General features: G+C 44.3%; 2 protein-coding genes across 4 annotated transcripts in view; one reads left to right on the forward strand and one right to left on the reverse strand.

The window, feature by feature from the left end:
• Positions 1–5745, reverse strand: part of LOC311149433 (C4b-binding protein alpha chain-like) — a 39869-nt gene extending 34124 nt beyond the window's left edge. Inside the window, exon 1 of the mRNA XM_084186634.1 lies at positions 5558–5745. The gene's annotated coding sequence lies outside the window, so the exon portion shown is untranslated. The remainder of the gene's footprint in view (positions 1–5557) is intronic.
• On the forward strand, positions 893–15281 carry LOC311149430 (tyrosine-protein phosphatase non-receptor type 22-like). 3 transcript variants are annotated; one of them, XM_084186628.1, is made up of 24 exons: positions 893–1218; positions 2954–3062; positions 3180–3256; positions 3366–3461; positions 3580–3618; positions 3761–3832; positions 4098–4157; positions 4441–4583; positions 6251–6317; positions 6491–6568; positions 6981–7073; positions 7410–7537; positions 8905–9671; positions 9766–9852; positions 9948–10208; positions 10351–10539; positions 10635–10697; positions 10875–11020; positions 11688–11715; positions 12266–12328; positions 12556–12662; positions 13534–13564; positions 13671–13757; positions 13882–15281. In XM_084186628.1, exons 1-24 carry the CDS (start codon positions 1093–1095, stop codon positions 13941–13943), a joined length of 2979 nt encoding a protein of 992 aa, XP_084042754.1. In that variant the 5' UTR covers positions 893–1092; the 3' UTR covers positions 13944–15281. The 3 variants fall into 3 exon arrangements, with proteins under 3 accessions (XP_084042754.1, XP_084042753.1, XP_084042755.1); XM_084186627.1 differs by having other exon boundaries at positions 899–1218; positions 8842–9671; positions 10387–10539; XM_084186629.1 differs by having other exon boundaries at positions 899–1218; positions 10387–10539.
• Positions 15282–15564: the final 283 nt, after the last annotated feature.

Below are 15564 nucleotides of genomic sequence, written 5' to 3' on the forward strand. Positions count from 1 at the left end.
ATGACTTGGAGAAGATCTGAAAAGAGGAGTGGGACAAAATCCCTCCTGAGATGTGTGAAAACCTGGTGGCCAACTACAAGAAACGTCTGACCTCTGTGATTGCCAACAAGGGTTTTGCCACCAAGTACTAAGTCATGTTTTGCAGAGGGGTCAAATACTTATTTCCCTCATTAAAATGCAAATCAATTTATAACATTTTTGACATACATTTTTCTGGATGTTTTGTTGTTATTCTGTCTCTCACTGTTCAAATAAACCTACCATTAAAATTATAGACTGATAAAATTATAAACGTACAAAATCAGCAGGGGATCAAATACTTTTTTCCCTCACTGTATATATAGGGACTGTTTAGACTGCCTTATCCTAGCAGAATATCATCTCTACAATTCTGCCAGATAGCGCAATGGTCTTGTATGGGATTAACATGGATTGAGTGCTCTTTCAGGAGTTATGAATCCTAAATGGTGATGCGCTGTCACTGTGCTTAGTGCCTGAGGGTCAGTGGACCAGCTAGACTGTGGAGGGGAATGCCAGACAGAGGGAGGGAGTTACCCGTCATACAGGATCTGAGCCCACCTCCATCTCGCCCTGCCCCTCCCTCCCTCCCTCTCTCCTCTTAACTGCATGTTCTGAATGTGGTTCAACAGGCTGGACCGCCTCCGGCACACTCTAGGGCTGGGCTGAAACAGCTGTTCAAGCATGTGTGTGTGTCTCTGCGTACATGTATCAGTACATCTACATCTATCTTCCTTTCTCTCTCTCTATTTCTCTCTCCTTCACACACACCCTGCTGAGGTGCTTCCCGAGCAGGGCTGGCTCTAGGACCCAGTGAGAGAGAGACTAGGGGGCGTGGCAATATTTTTTATCTGACCACAGAGCCTGTTAATTTGCTGCTGCTTCCTCGAACTCAAGACAGCTCTGACAGAAGTGCCTTGTGACTTAGCATAGTTCCTCATCCTCAGTGTGATACTAGCTGCTGTAGGGTAGTACACCAGGCTGCTTGGAGCAGACACCCCCCCAGGCCCCAGACGGTGGGCCCCCCCTCCGTGGCCCTGTGTGTCCTGACATGCCAGGCAGCAGCAGCAGCACATGCCAAGCCCCAGCAGGCCAGTCATGGAGCAGCAAGCCTGGATACTGAGGGGCTTCCTAGCTCAAGTGGAGAGCAAGGAGGCTGAGGTGGTGGAGGCGGAGAGTGGCTTCGCCGGGGAGTTCTCGGTGAGTTCATCTCTTTGTTTGATCACTCTGTTACAGTGGGGCTCCTCTCTCAGACACAGGACGGGCTCCGAGCTATCTCACATTATCAACAAGTGGATTAACTCTGCTAGCGTTGGAGTGGTGCGGTCTTTAACTCTGCTGTGATGCTGAATGTTTACAGTTTGTCTAAGCTTAGAGTGTACTGTATGTAAGTGTATTTGTTTTTATGAACAGAACTCTGCCGATGTCCTAAGAAGAATAGTACAAAAGAACGTCACACTCAGAGAGACATGCTATTATGTTGTGCTGTTTCTGTATGGGTTGTCAATCAGTCCCCGACTACTGCTGATTAGCTTCCTCTTATTGCACTGCTGCCTGTTTCTGAAGGCCCCCATACAAGGAAGGAGATCTACAGACAAATGCAATGTTATTGATGTAGAACGAGCCCCCACCACCACCAACCCTGCACACACACACACACGCACACACTTAAACACGCACACAAATACACATACACACGCACAGAGACAGAAACACACACACACACACTGACTGACAATTGCGCTACAATTGCAAATGGATATGACAGAAGCCTGTTAGTGGGGCCAAGTGAGGCAGCATATACATGATGACATCAATCACCAGTGCACTTCAACTAAAACTCTGCGGTAACACTTTATTTGAATAGTCCATCTGTAGATGCTCTACAGACTAAATATAACATTTCAACTAACTATCTACTAACCCTAACCCTAGCTCTAACCCTAACCCTTACCCTAACCCTTATTCTAAACCTAACTGTAATCTTATCAACAGATAGTTTGTTGATAGTATGACCATCTGTAGAGCATCTACAGATGTAAAATCCAGACTATCCAAATAAAGTGTGACCAACTCTGCCTCGGGCCACCCCATGGTCCTGTTCCCATGGATGGCATCACCTGTGGACCATTGCCATGGTGAGGAGTGACACCTCTGTGACTGAGGGCGTTGGGCCTACTCTCCTCTCCTCTCTCTCCGCATGCCGCCCTGCTTGTGTCATGCCCCTGCCATCCTGACCAATTGGGGGAACAGAGCTCACAGCACTTCCTTGTGGAACAAAAAGCGCTCTGTGGTCTGGAGGGTGCAGATGTCTGCTCCCATCAGCCTTGTGTTAGGGCTGTCTGTGAGAACTGGGCCTGGACAAAAAGACCAGTGTGTTTGAAATAGGGAGGACCAGGAAGGGACACTCTGGGGCTTTATTTGGAGTGTCACTCATTCACTACTAATCGGAATGGAGTCACTGATGAGTGGAAGTCCTCTCTTAGTCTGTGGCTATGGCTGTTTCCAATAAGCTAATGTCTGTAAGTTTGAGCCACGCCAGAGCTGACATAAAGCTTTGGCAGTAGCAGTGGTGTCACAGTGTTACCCACAGAGTGTACAGGGCGTGAATATAACACTGAATCTAGCTCTGGGGAGGAGTGACAACTTATTGCAGCTCAACGGTCTCTCCTCTTAATTAACACTGAAGAGAACTGGAAATACAAACTATGGTGAGCAGTTACTAGACTCAGACATGGGAACTGTGACAACTGCAATCTCATTGTCTTTTTGGCTACTAACTTCGAGTTCCCCAGAGGAACAAGATAATTAGACAACCTCACATTTAGCCACACAGGTCTGAGTGTTAGCCAGACTGATATAACCCCTTCCCTCCTTCACATGCAAACATATGTATCGTGTTTTCTAATTTTTGCCTCACTTCTCTCTGTTGCAGAGGCTCAAACGCCAGTCCACCAAGTACCGCACTGACAAAACGTACCCCACAAAGGTAGCGGATAAGCAGGAGAACGTGAAGAAGAACAGATACAAGGACATTGTTCCCTGTAAGTCAGCTTTTACTGTTATAGTCTACAGTGGTTTGAAGTGGTGTATTTATGCAGTACTCACTATAAATTTTCACTACTACATCTCACTACAATACTGTCCTCATTTCCCCTCAGTTGACCACAGCAGAGTGAAGCTGTCCCTTACCACCTCCAAGAATGATAACGACTACATCAATGCCAGCTTCATCAAGGTAGGGTGATGCGACTTGGTCTTGGTATACTAGACTACACAGTAGAAGAGTATGTGCAGGAGAGTCCCAGGTGGACAGGTGTGTGACCCTGTGCTCTGCGTACCCCCAGGGAGTGTCAGGGGCCATGGCCTACATTGCCACTCAGGGCCCTCTTCCCCACACCGTGCTGGACTTCTGGAGGATGCTCTGGGAGTACAACATAGAGGTACAACTCTGTCTGTCTGTCTCTCTCTCTCTCTCACTATCTATCTCTCTCCCCCGTCCCTCTCTCTCTGGTGAGGTTGGTGTACTGATGCACTGATGGTGATCTTGTCTTCTATCAGGTCATAGTGATGGTTTGCAGGGAGTTTGAGATGGGCAGGGTAAGTTACTCTATGCACATGTACACTATACTATACTCTATTATTACACTGCATTTCATAGTCGTATACTGTGTTATTAAAATGGTCAGTGTTGTGGCTTTATGCGCATTGAAGACAGATTGTTTGTACTACTCTTTTGTAGAAAAAGTGTGAGCGCTACTGGCCAAAGAAACAAGAGGAGCCTTTTGTGTGTGACCCATTTACTATTTACTGCGTGAGTAGTAGGCTACTTCCTCTCTCTCTCTCGCTCTCTGACCACTTCCTGATTTGGTTGGTCAAATGGCCTCTTAACCGTAACTACGTTATCTACACTATAGTGATCAGTAGTCATGAATAGTAGATGAATGCAACCGTTGAAAACCCAGATACAGGCACATAAAAAAGTATATTGATGTGCTTAGTATTTTGGGGATTCTAATTTCTGGAGTTCTCCACAAATATGCCTGAAATATACCAACTCTGTGTGTATTTGTGTACAGGACTCGGAGGAGAGTAAAGGAGACTATGTGAGCAGGAACCTGAGGGTGACCTACCGCAATGTAAGTACTGTTTATACCCTTATTATAAACTGAGATGCAGCTATAATTAGAAACTATCATGGATAGAATCTGCGGACATAAATGCTTAAAAACGCAAAGTTGTGATGGAATATTTTGTGGGTGGTATTGTAGTATACTTTGGTGCCGAGCATGTCAGTAATAAATCAACTCAAAACTAACATCTCATGAGGTAGGGGTAAACAGGAAGCCCGTGTGAGTACACAGGTCTCCTGGTATGTCCCTCTGTCTGTGTTAACATTGAACTATGTGGTGTGTCCCTTAGTGGAGCCGTAACCTGAGACAGCTGCACTATATCAACTGGCCGGACCACGGGGTCCCAGACACCATCCCTCCCATCCTGGAGCTGCTGCAGGAGATGAGATCTTACCAGGCCCATGAGGATATACCCATCTGCATCCACTGCAGGTCAGCTCTCAAATCAAATCAAATGTTTTTTGTCACATGCGCCGAATACCGTGAAATGCTTATTTACCTTAACCAACAATGCAAACCCCCACCTCACTCACACGTCACTCACTCACACACACACACACACACAACATTGAATCAGTACTGAATCACACCATACACACAGTACACAGTTACCCTAAAGTATGAATCATTGTCTGATATGGAGAGTCAATAAACCATCTCAAAGCACGGAAAGTTAGGTTCCCTTTGCGCTTTAATGCTAGGCAGTCATATATCTCTATCCATTATGCTGTGGTGTCCTATCTCATGAAATAGTAATTGTTCCGTGGGTGGAACACATTGTTGAGGGCATCCTGTTGTAGACCCCTTTCTGCTCAGGCACCTCCCTCTTCTGTTAGACACACAGACAGGAAGTTTGTGGGCGGATGGCCAACAGGCCACTTTGGGTGTGCAAACAAACACTCATACATTTTCCCCTTCTCTCTGGCCATGGTTACAGCTAACACATTAACTCAAATGTAAATTACTTAGCGCTGCATGCTAAGCCACGCAGAGTGAAAAGGTAACCTATTGTAAGACCTTTGGTTATCTGAGGGCCTAGTACTGATGATTGTACAAAGGGTTGTGTTTTTCAACCCTGTCCTCCTTTAATAACTCAGTTGACTGTCTTTCATCAGTAGGACACGAGAGAAAGAACAGTACTTGTTTCCAAACTATGACCACAGTGACACACGGAAATTCCATCGGTGGCAAGAGGCCTCCTCTTTGAAAGTTGCTCAACGTGTTTGTCATAGGCTTGAGTCAGGTGTTGCGCGACACTCCAGAAAGAAAACTCAACAGACACATCCTCAAAAACATCAGGACTTTGCCATAATACACATCATTCCCTCTCCCTGCTCTCTATAATAAGACTATGATAGACACTCTTTAGCACCCCATTTTAGGCCCAATTGCGAGAGATAACTTACCCCAGTCAGATGGCATTACACTTCAGTAGTCAGTTAATAGTAGTGTCCGTGTACCAGGCTGACATCCAGGCGTGGTATACAGGAGGCATCACAGATAGATGAGCCACCAGGAACGGAATGTTCAGTCACAGGCATCAGGCATGCCCATGCCATAGACCCATGCTCTCCTCTCTACTCAGTTAACCCACAGGCAGGGTTGAGGATAGGAAAGTATTACCATATGAAATGACAGATCTGCTTACACATGTTTCCCTTGGAACAGTTCACTCTCCATGGGAGACAGGGCTGCTCTCATATCACCTATCTGAGTTGTTGAGTAAAGTCTGACAGTATATCTGGCAGTTAGGCTGTGTGGGCCAGGAGCAGGAAGGACCAGGCCAGCAGGGACAGGCAGCAGAATGCATGTGCCAGATCAGGGCTGACAGTGTAGCCAGCCAGGGTGTTAATAGCAGCCTGCAGTGCAGTGAATGCTCACACTGTGTACACTCACTTACACTGACATTCACTGCTGTTTGCAGGTTGGGGTGCTAAAGGGCTATTACTATATTATTAGCTCAGCAAGGCTTTTCATCATGCTAGGTGAAAAGAGTTTGTACAGTCAAAAATGAATATATATATTGTACTTGTCTGTGGTTCTTAGTTAATGTACCTTATTTTATGTTAACCTTGTGTTCTTCCTGTTTGTCCCTGCAGTGCTGGCTGTGGAAGAACAGGAGCACTGTGTGCCATCGACTATACCTGGAACCTGGTGAAAACACAGGTAAGATAACTGTACCTGCCCTACCCTGTACAGTACCATCTCCTCCGAACCAGAGTGTGAGCAGATTACCAAAGACTACTGTATCTATGTCGTGCTGTACTGAAAGTTACCGTATCTATAACTGTATGTGTCACTTTACTAATCGTCATCGATGCCTTCGTGTTAATTTCCAGCTGCTCACAGAAGACTTCAGCATCTATGACCTGGTTAAGGACATGAGAACACAGAGGCCTTCTGTTGTTCAGACCAAGGTAGCGTTCTCGCTTCGTATTCTGCAGTGCTTTTTAAGCATAACCACATTCATAAATAGACCCGTTGTGACATGCTTCTTTTTGACCAAGGGTGTGTTTTCACTTCATAGTGCAATTTTATCATAACCACATTCAGTACATACACACAATGTGACATGCCTCCATCTGAGACATTATTATCACAAGGCTGTAGCTCAACATTATCTGATGCCAACCCACTCATAGCCTTCATCTGTAACAAGTAGAGCCACATATTTTTTGCACTCACTAATGTTTGTAGCAACTCCCCATGTGCAATCCATGTGCAATCTCTTATCTATTTGGGTAGAATGCTTCACAAACATATCTTGCCGTGGCAACTGATATGGGATCGAATGAACACTAACAGAACTGGTTTTGTGTTTAACTACAGGAACAGTACGAGCTACTGTACAGAACCATCAAGTTCCTGTTTGAGAAGTACCTGCAGTCCATGGCACCAGTCCCCCCTTGCTGTACAGAGGAGGTGAAACAGACAGCGTGTTTGAGGGGATCAGTTTGAGCAAGGCGAGGCACAGAATCACTGATTTTGTTCACTTAATGAGTAGTTATTTGGGATGCAAGGTGATTTGTAGATCCGTGATTCTGTGTAGTTCGACTGTTATGTAGTCTATCTCAAACACGCACAAAGACTCTGGCTAGGGGAACCAGGCTGGCTGTTTGGTCACGTGGTAGCAAAATTAAACCACCGGACGAGGAACAGAGCAAAACAGACACAGACTAAGACCAGCGATCTGTGTCGTATGTAAATACTTTCTCAGAGGGTGAGCGATTAAGCGTGTGATTCTGTTGAACTCTTTAGGTGTCAGCGGCCCCCTCACCACCTACAGCCAGTGACAGTGAGCTCTCTGACCTCAGTGAGGCGTCTGAAGCTGAACAGGAACCAGAACCTGAGCCTCAGCCTAAAATGGAACCACAGACAGAGCACAGGTACAGCACAGTAAATACTTTAACCCATTAACCATTGATCTGACAACTAACGTTTTTTTCACGGTGCATTACTGTAAACCTTGAAGCATATCTCTATAGCAAAATAAACTACATGACCAAAGGTATGTGGACACCTGCTCGACAAACATATAATTCCAAAATCATGTGCATTAACATGGAGTTGGTCCCCCCATTGCCTGCTATAACAGCCTCCACTCTTCTGGGAAGGCTTTCCACTAGATGTTGGAACATTGCTGCGGGGACTTGCTTCCATTCAGCCACAAGAGCATTAGTGAGGTCAGGGACTGATGTTGGGCGATTAGGCCTGGTTTGCAGTCAGCGTTCCAATTCATCCCAAAGGTGTTCGATGGGGTTAAGGTCAGGGCGTCTGTGCAGGCCAGTCAAGTTCTTCCACACCGATCTTGACACACCATTTCTGTATGGACCTCGCTTTGTGCATGGGGGCATTGTCATGCTGAAACAGGAAAGGGCCTTCCCACAACTGTTGCCATAAAGTTGGAATCACAGAATCGTATAGAATGTCATTGTATGCTGTAGGGTTAAGATTTCCCTTCACTGGAACTAAGGGGCTTAGCTCAAACCATGAAAAACTGCCCCAGATCATTATTCTTCCTCCACCAAACTTTACAGTTGGCACTATGCATTGGGGCAGGTAGTGTTCTCTTGGCATCCGCCAAACTCAGATTCGTCTGTCGGACTGCCAGATGGCAGCACTGATTCATCACTCTAGAGAACTCCAGTTTCCACTGCTCCAGAGTCCAATGGTGGCGAGCATTACATTACTTTCATGAAGCTCCCGACGAACAGTTATTTTCCTGACGTTGCTTCTAGAGGCAGTTTGGAACTCGGTAGTGAATGTTGCAACCAAGGACAGACTATTTTTATGCGCTACGCGCTTCAGCACTCGCCGGTCCTATTCTGTGAGCTTGTGTGGTCTAACATTTCACGCCTGAGCCGTTGTTGCTCCTAGATGTTTCCACTTCACAATAACAGCACTTACAGTTGACCGGGGCAGCTCTAGCGGGGCAGAAATTTGACGAACTTACTTGTTGGAAAGGTGGCATCCTATAACGGTGCCACATTGAAAGTCACTGAGCTCTTCAGTAAGGCCATTCTACTGCCAGTGTTCGTCTATGGAGATTGCGTGGTTGTGTGCTCGATTTTATACACCTGTCAGCAACAGGTGTGGCTGAAATAGCCGAATCCACTAATTTGAAAGGGCTGTCCACATACTTTTGTATATATAGTGTATATCACAATAACTAATTAGTGTTTTCACACAGAGAGAAAAATGCCTCCAGTGGCCTCACTTCAATAGAATGTCTGGATAACTCCTATTCTGTTAGGCACCCAGAGAGGGAGGAGCCTGATGGGATATCCAATCACGCCGTACCAGTGGCCTTCTCTGCCTCAGAGGTGCATGTTGACCCACTGTGTGACGTGTCTAAGTGCTCCCCCTCAGCCATCCTTAATGCTCTGAGAGCCAGGGACAGGCAGAGGGAACAGCAGGGACCATACTCCCTACCAACACAGACTCTGAACCAGAAACCACAACCCAGCAAGAAACAGCCCAATAACATGGTCATCAATCAGAGACCACCACACCCGCTACCGACACAGCGACCACATTTCCTACACACACAGCCTGCTAACCTGCCCACCAGCCAGGACCTGAGACAAGAGCCCAGCCCCAGTATCCCCATCATAACCCCCCAGGCACTCAGGACTCAGGACTTCTCTCAGATAGCCATGGAGCAAGAGAAGGTGGAGAGTGATGGAGAGATGACCCCACTGGTAATACCAGTGCTTCCTGCGGTCTCCTTCTCCAACCCCCTCTGTCTCACCATGGAGGACCCCTACTTTGGGTCTAACTCACCCCTGGCTGCTGAGGCTCCCAGAGGGTCTGATGATGAGGAGGAGCAGGCTCCACTGAGCCAGTGGACCGAGAACCCCTGTTTCAACGGACCCGGTCTGACCCTTAACAGCCAGCCGATGGAGCTGCCAGCCCGCACCACCACCAACGCTGCCCCAGGTGCAGTTTCCTCAGATGAAGACAGTCCACCTCCATTACCTGAGAGAACTGCTGAATCATATGTACTGGCTGCTGGTGCAGGTGAATTTTGATATGCTTACTGTTTAAAAAGTGGGATTAAGCAATTGTAATTCATTACTTGGAGGGCTAAAAAATATATTTCTGTGCCCTTCAGAGCGCTCTGATAACATCTCTAAACCTAAAATGTTAGAGGTCATCCTCCCTTCTAATGCTGCAGCTGAAGCCATCAGGGGGAGGAATGGTGAGTGGAGGGCCTGTGAAGGCACTCATAACACTCTTTATAAGCTCTTATTTTTTTGATAAGCACTCCAACATGCACCTCATTTTCCCCCATAGGGAGTCCCCCGTCGCCTATCCCCCCACTGCCAGAGAGAACGCCAGAGTCGTTTGTGTTGGCCAGCGATGCCGGTAGGAGCACTACTGTCTTCCCTCCCCTCTCAGTCTCTGTGGAGAAGGTGGTCCAGGCCCGGCCAGAGGACAGCAGGATCGGAACATCCTCGGAATGGTGTGGCCGTTTAGGGGACACACCAGCTCTGGTGGAGAAGAGATCTTGGACAAGGAGCAGGAGCTTAAAGGTTAAAATGACAACACTCTCAGGTACTTTGTCAAATATTGTTTTTTTCTCAGAATGATAAAGAGGTATTGTTTTATTGATTGTTAATTTTTTAAAACGATTACTGGGATAGTCACACAACGCCATGTGATTTTAATCCATGTCTCTGGCCTTTTCCCATTACAGTATCACCCCTGGTTAAAGTATCACCCCCGGTTACAGTATCACCCCCGGTTACAGTGCCACCCCAGGTTACAGTGCCACCCCAGGTTACAGTGCCACCCATAGTTACATCTTCGGTCCCTGCTCCCTGTACATCTATAAACCTTCCTCCTCCCCCTCCCTACCCTCTGCCCCCTCCTCTCTCACCTCCAGGTAAGCAAAAGTGACACCCATTTTATGCTTTCAATGTAACTTTTTCTATAATGAGGGGTCCTCACTGACTTGTTTGCTTTCTTGTGAATGCTCAGAGAGTCTGACTCCCCCTCTACCTGAGAGAACCCCAGAATCCTTCATCGTGGTCATGCAGGAAGGTGAGCATATCTCTCCATCACCACCACCTTCACAATCATCATCATGATAGTGCTGCTGTCGATGTTAACCCTCCAGACAGAATTCATAAACATGTAAACGGCTCTGTGTGTAAACTCTGACAGTCTCAATCAACGTAATCTACTGTATACTAATCTGATGTTCTACTGTTTGGGCAGTTGCATTTGATCAAAACAGGGCCCCCTGCCTGCAGAGTCTGATCAGCCAGACCACAACCACACAGCAGAGGATCGGTACGTCCTCAGAGTGGTCAGGGAACTCTCAACCCAAAAGATTCCTGGATGGAATCATGAATCGGAGCAAGGTAGCGGACGTGCTATAGCTGTCAATACTATAAGGAGACACCCTCATAGAAATAATTCTACTCCACTGGGGATGGTTCTTGTAATTATATTTCTATGGTCCCACCCAGAGCCATTTATTTAGACAGTTGGGCCTTTTACTTCTAGAAATTTGAATATTGTTCTAATTCTAGACATTCAGTTACATAGCATTATTTAAATAGTCCCCTTGTAATGTTAATGAGGCGCTAACATAGAATGTTGAAGTGCCATGTAAATGCATTATAATGCTCATTCTAGACATTCAATTCCCCATATAATGTTAATGGAGAGCTAACACGGCTGCCATGGAATGTTGCAGTGTCATGTAAATGCATCATAATGCAGAAACGTCAATGGCCCAACTCTCTAAATACATGGCTCTGGTCACGCCACCTTACAGTAGCGACTCACAATCTCTTACAGTCTCTTACTCTAACAGTAATGCGTATTTAATGGGTACATCTAGTATAGGATGCTGCCACCCACCCCTTTGTGTCACAGATGAACTCATCTTTCCTAAATGCCCTTTAGAGATATAAAAATCCCTAAGCATTTTTGTCTTCCTTGTGATTCATGCTATGACTCAGATGTTCTGGTTGTTGTTTATACTTTAGTACATTAACACGACACTGTAAACTGTTCCCTCAGAGTGTCCGAGCAAAGAGTTCACGGCAAGGTAAGCTATTTTTACAGTACTGACAGAGAAGCCATCTGAGGTTGTTTCCTTCTTCTTCTGCTATCGGTCAAGCCTGTCTGTTTGGAGTTAACAAGGACTAAGTCAACTTCAGTCAACCTAAAATGGTTGCTCTGGGCTCTACTCCCTCACACAATAAAATGCCCTAATAGGGATCATTGAATAGAGTCATTATACAGAAGCTGCTCCTATCAAAATAGGAAGTCAAGATGATGAGCACTAATGTCAGTGTAAAGATTACAGAGGTACTCCTTCAAGCCAATGGAGGGTGGTCTTGAGCTACCTGATGTTTAAGAGAACAAAGGCCCAGTACATTCATGTTCGTCTGTTGGTGATGATTTCGGGGCCAGTGTTGTGTGACTCAAAACATTTACATTTACATTTTAGTCATTTAGCAGACGCTCTTATCCAGAGTGACTTACAGTTAGTGAGTGCATACATTATAATTTTTATTTTTTTCATACTGGCCCCCCATGGGAATCGAACCCACAACCCTGGCATGTTGATTAATCTCTGTCTGTTTCCTGTATAGAGCACCTGACTACTGTTCATCTGGTTACTCCAGCCGTTGTGGCCTTGGTGACAGGAGGAAGTGGTGAGTTGCAACACAGAACATAGACCCGCAATTACAACTATCAACTCTGTCTCACTAACTACACACAGGCCCATGTAAATCTGACCTATCTCCTTATTAAGAGTATTCAAATCACACTAATCCAACCATCCGCCCTATTCCCATTTAGTCATGACTCTTGATGATATTGAATTTAACTTTTTTTAAATGGCTCCATAACTGTGAAACATCTGACGACTGTTTCTCAGCTGAGATGGAGCATCAGCAGCCTGTGGTCAACAGCACCTCAACCAGCTCTGGGACTACTGAGAACAAATCAGACAAGAACAGTGGGAAGGGCATGTCTAGAACAAAGGTAATGGCTATGTACATAGAATTACAGTAACTGACAGACTTGATCTATTGGTTAAAAAATAGAGGATCTGGTGTTTCTATACTGTGCTATTATCTGAGTAGGGGAGAGTGGGGTAAGTTAAGCCATTTTCTACATTCAGCATCACTCCGTCAAGGGAAATATAGTATTCTTTGAAACAAAGATATGTACATATATTTCAGGATGTTGTGTAACCCTGGAGATAAATCAGAATTCATGTAGAAATTACAGTTTTTAAAACATAGCTTTTCCAAAAAGTGGCCTCTTGGCACAACTTACCTCGGGTATTGGGTAAGTTGAGCCGCGAGACAGAGTAAGTTAAGCCTCCTACAAATGTCTGTGCTGAATGAAATATTACCACTACCTTTTTAAAACCATGTCTATCTTTATTTCCCAAACACAATTCAACACAATCACAATTGCTTTTTTGTCTTTTAATCATTTTAGGCTTAACACCTAACAAACACTTACATTTTCTTAACTTGCCATTGGCACAACCATTGGCTCAACTTACCTGAAGGCCCAAAAAATATATATTAGCCCACACAGCTAAAATTATGCACTTTCATGCTAGCTTTAGGACCTCATATCGAAGCATATGGAGACCCCAACTGATATATAGAACAATCTTTAAATGATCTACTTTGGTTTAGATACAAGCATCATGAAACATCTAACACAAATTCATTTGACTTGCCACTTTTTCCACGTGGTTTCTTCCTTCACAGACTTAATTTTGTGTATGGTTTCCTAGAAACATGGGTCGCTCAACTTACCCCTTTGGCTCAACTTACCCCACTCTCCCCCTATGTCTTATCATCTAAAGCCAGCAGTCTCTGTTTTTCTTTTTCAGAGCCTGAAGTTCTTCAAGCACAAACAGAAACGTAAGTAACAGAGCTCTGTAAATGGTTCTGCTGTCTGGAACATACATTTCCCACCTCTAGTGTACCTCTACTAGTTAAAATAGTAACACATTCTTCCCACCCACAGCAAAGACAGCCCCCCCACCAGCAACAACCCACTCTGGATCACCTCTTCCTTATGGTGCCTCTGCCTCATCATCAATGTTCAAATTTGGTAAGCATTCTCAAAAGAGATCCATGCAAATCTCATTAAACATCAATAGTCATTTTAATTCAAAAGTCTCTCAAAGTATCATAAAGAATCACAAACAGTCTCACAAAGTCTGTTCCCTCTCCAGGATTTGGGAGTCGTTTTGGGAAGCCTAAAGGGCCAAGGAGTCACCCTGAGACGTGGTTTTAAGACAGCCAGTCAACAAAGCTGGACATGTCTGGCCACTGTCCTGAGATCACAGCGCTGGAACCCTGCATGTGGCTACTCGATACTGGCTACTCAACTGAACTAGTGATAGTCTGGTCCCAGGCCTGTTTATGCTGTTTTGCCAACTCCTGTGTCATTTTCTAGTGAGACTAGTGACAGTTCCCAGAGGAATTATCACAGTGTGAAGGAAGAGTTTTCCATGAAGACATGGAGGATGACACTGTACTGTAGCATTCTCGCTCTCCATCGATTCTGGAAGGACACAAACATTGTTTCTCAAACTGTTGTTATGGCCCGGTGATCAACCTCTGATGAGCTTTGTACAGAAGCACCTGCTATTCATGACAAATTGATTGTACTATGGTTGCGAAGGTCGCAATCAAATATTGGCAAAGGATGGATGAGTTAATAAATATGTTTAAGAGAGGGTTACTTTTGACTATTTTGCCTGGACAAATACTGTAAGGTACTTTGAATTGTTGGTAAGACTTGATACATGTTACCAAAATAGTTTTATATGCTGTTGTTTGATTTTGTTTGTTTGCTTGTATAGGCTACTTTTGATCTAGACATAATCAGGATCTACACTGTTCAGTGTGAACGTTACCCACCACGATGGGACAACTATTTTTAGGATAAATATATTTGTACCGGTAATATTTTTCATGGAGGTGTGGGATAAGCAGACAGGTACTGTATGTACATAACGTTCATTGTTGTAAGTTGGTGGATGTGTTTTCTATATGGGCTATAATTTAAAAGCAAAGCCAATACCTATTGCTCTACAATGTACCCATTTATGAGGATCACAGATTTCTTCTCTATAATGCTTACAAAAGTAATGTCACTCAGATGTTTCATACATAGTACTGGCATACAGTTATTTATTTTATGCATTCCATTGTGTTTTCTCAACTCAATTTACATGACTGATCACACTTTTAATAACAGAATTCTATTAAATGTAACTTATTATTTTTACCAAAAAGCTGTCTTGACTTTTTGTTCACACAACATAGTAAAAAAAAATCTAGATCATTAATTAAAATACAAACATCAACAACAGTCATTATTTGTATTAACACTACACATAGCATGCCTTGGTCATCAGGCAGACTACACACCACAGTAGAATATGACAAAGGTAAAAAGAAACCATAGCTGTGTCGTTCCACTAAATACTTTAAGTAGAAATTGCGCACCAATATAGAATTAGTAAAATCCTATTATATTCAAACAAGTGCCCTTTAATATAGACAATATGGAGAATTCAATAAATCTGTTTTCTTAATATGAATAAAGACTTGCTAAAGTGCTAACATTCAGCCTTTTGACATGTCCCTCTGTCAACCCTGTGTCACTTTTAGGAAGATTTTAACCCACTTATACCCAAACTTTCTCCAAGTTTCCACCATCATTGTAAAGCCCTAGCTTTTTTGTTGCTTTGACAAAGTCATTTCTGACGATTATTATTTATTTCATGTGATTACAGATTCCTTTATGTCTGTCCCTCATTTTAAGGTCAACCCAGTTACGTGAACTGAACTCTTGTTTTAATATGATGAAATTATTCCTTTTTAAAACTTTTTTTCAAAAGAAACAC

Source organism: Coregonus lavaretus (assembly GCF_964263955.1).
Source record: "Coregonus lavaretus genome assembly, chromosome: 22".
Taxonomy (NCBI): Eukaryota; Metazoa; Chordata; class Actinopteri; order Salmoniformes; family Salmonidae; genus Coregonus; species Coregonus lavaretus.

Excerpts from the sequence above, each read along its gene's own strand:
- LOC311149430 (XM_084186627.1), top strand. The coding sequence starts at position 1,093 with ATGCCAAGCCCCAGCAGGCCAGTCATGGAGCAGCAAGCCTGGATACTG. Across the intron at positions 7,074-7,409 it reads CCCCTTGCTGTACAGAGGAG|GTGTCAGCGGCCCCCTCACC; the intron begins GTGAAACAGACA and ends TGAACTCTTTAG. Across the intron at positions 11,716-12,265 it reads AGCAAAGAGTTCACGGCAAG|AGCACCTGACTACTGTTCAT; the intron begins GTAAGCTATTTT and ends TTTCCTGTATAG.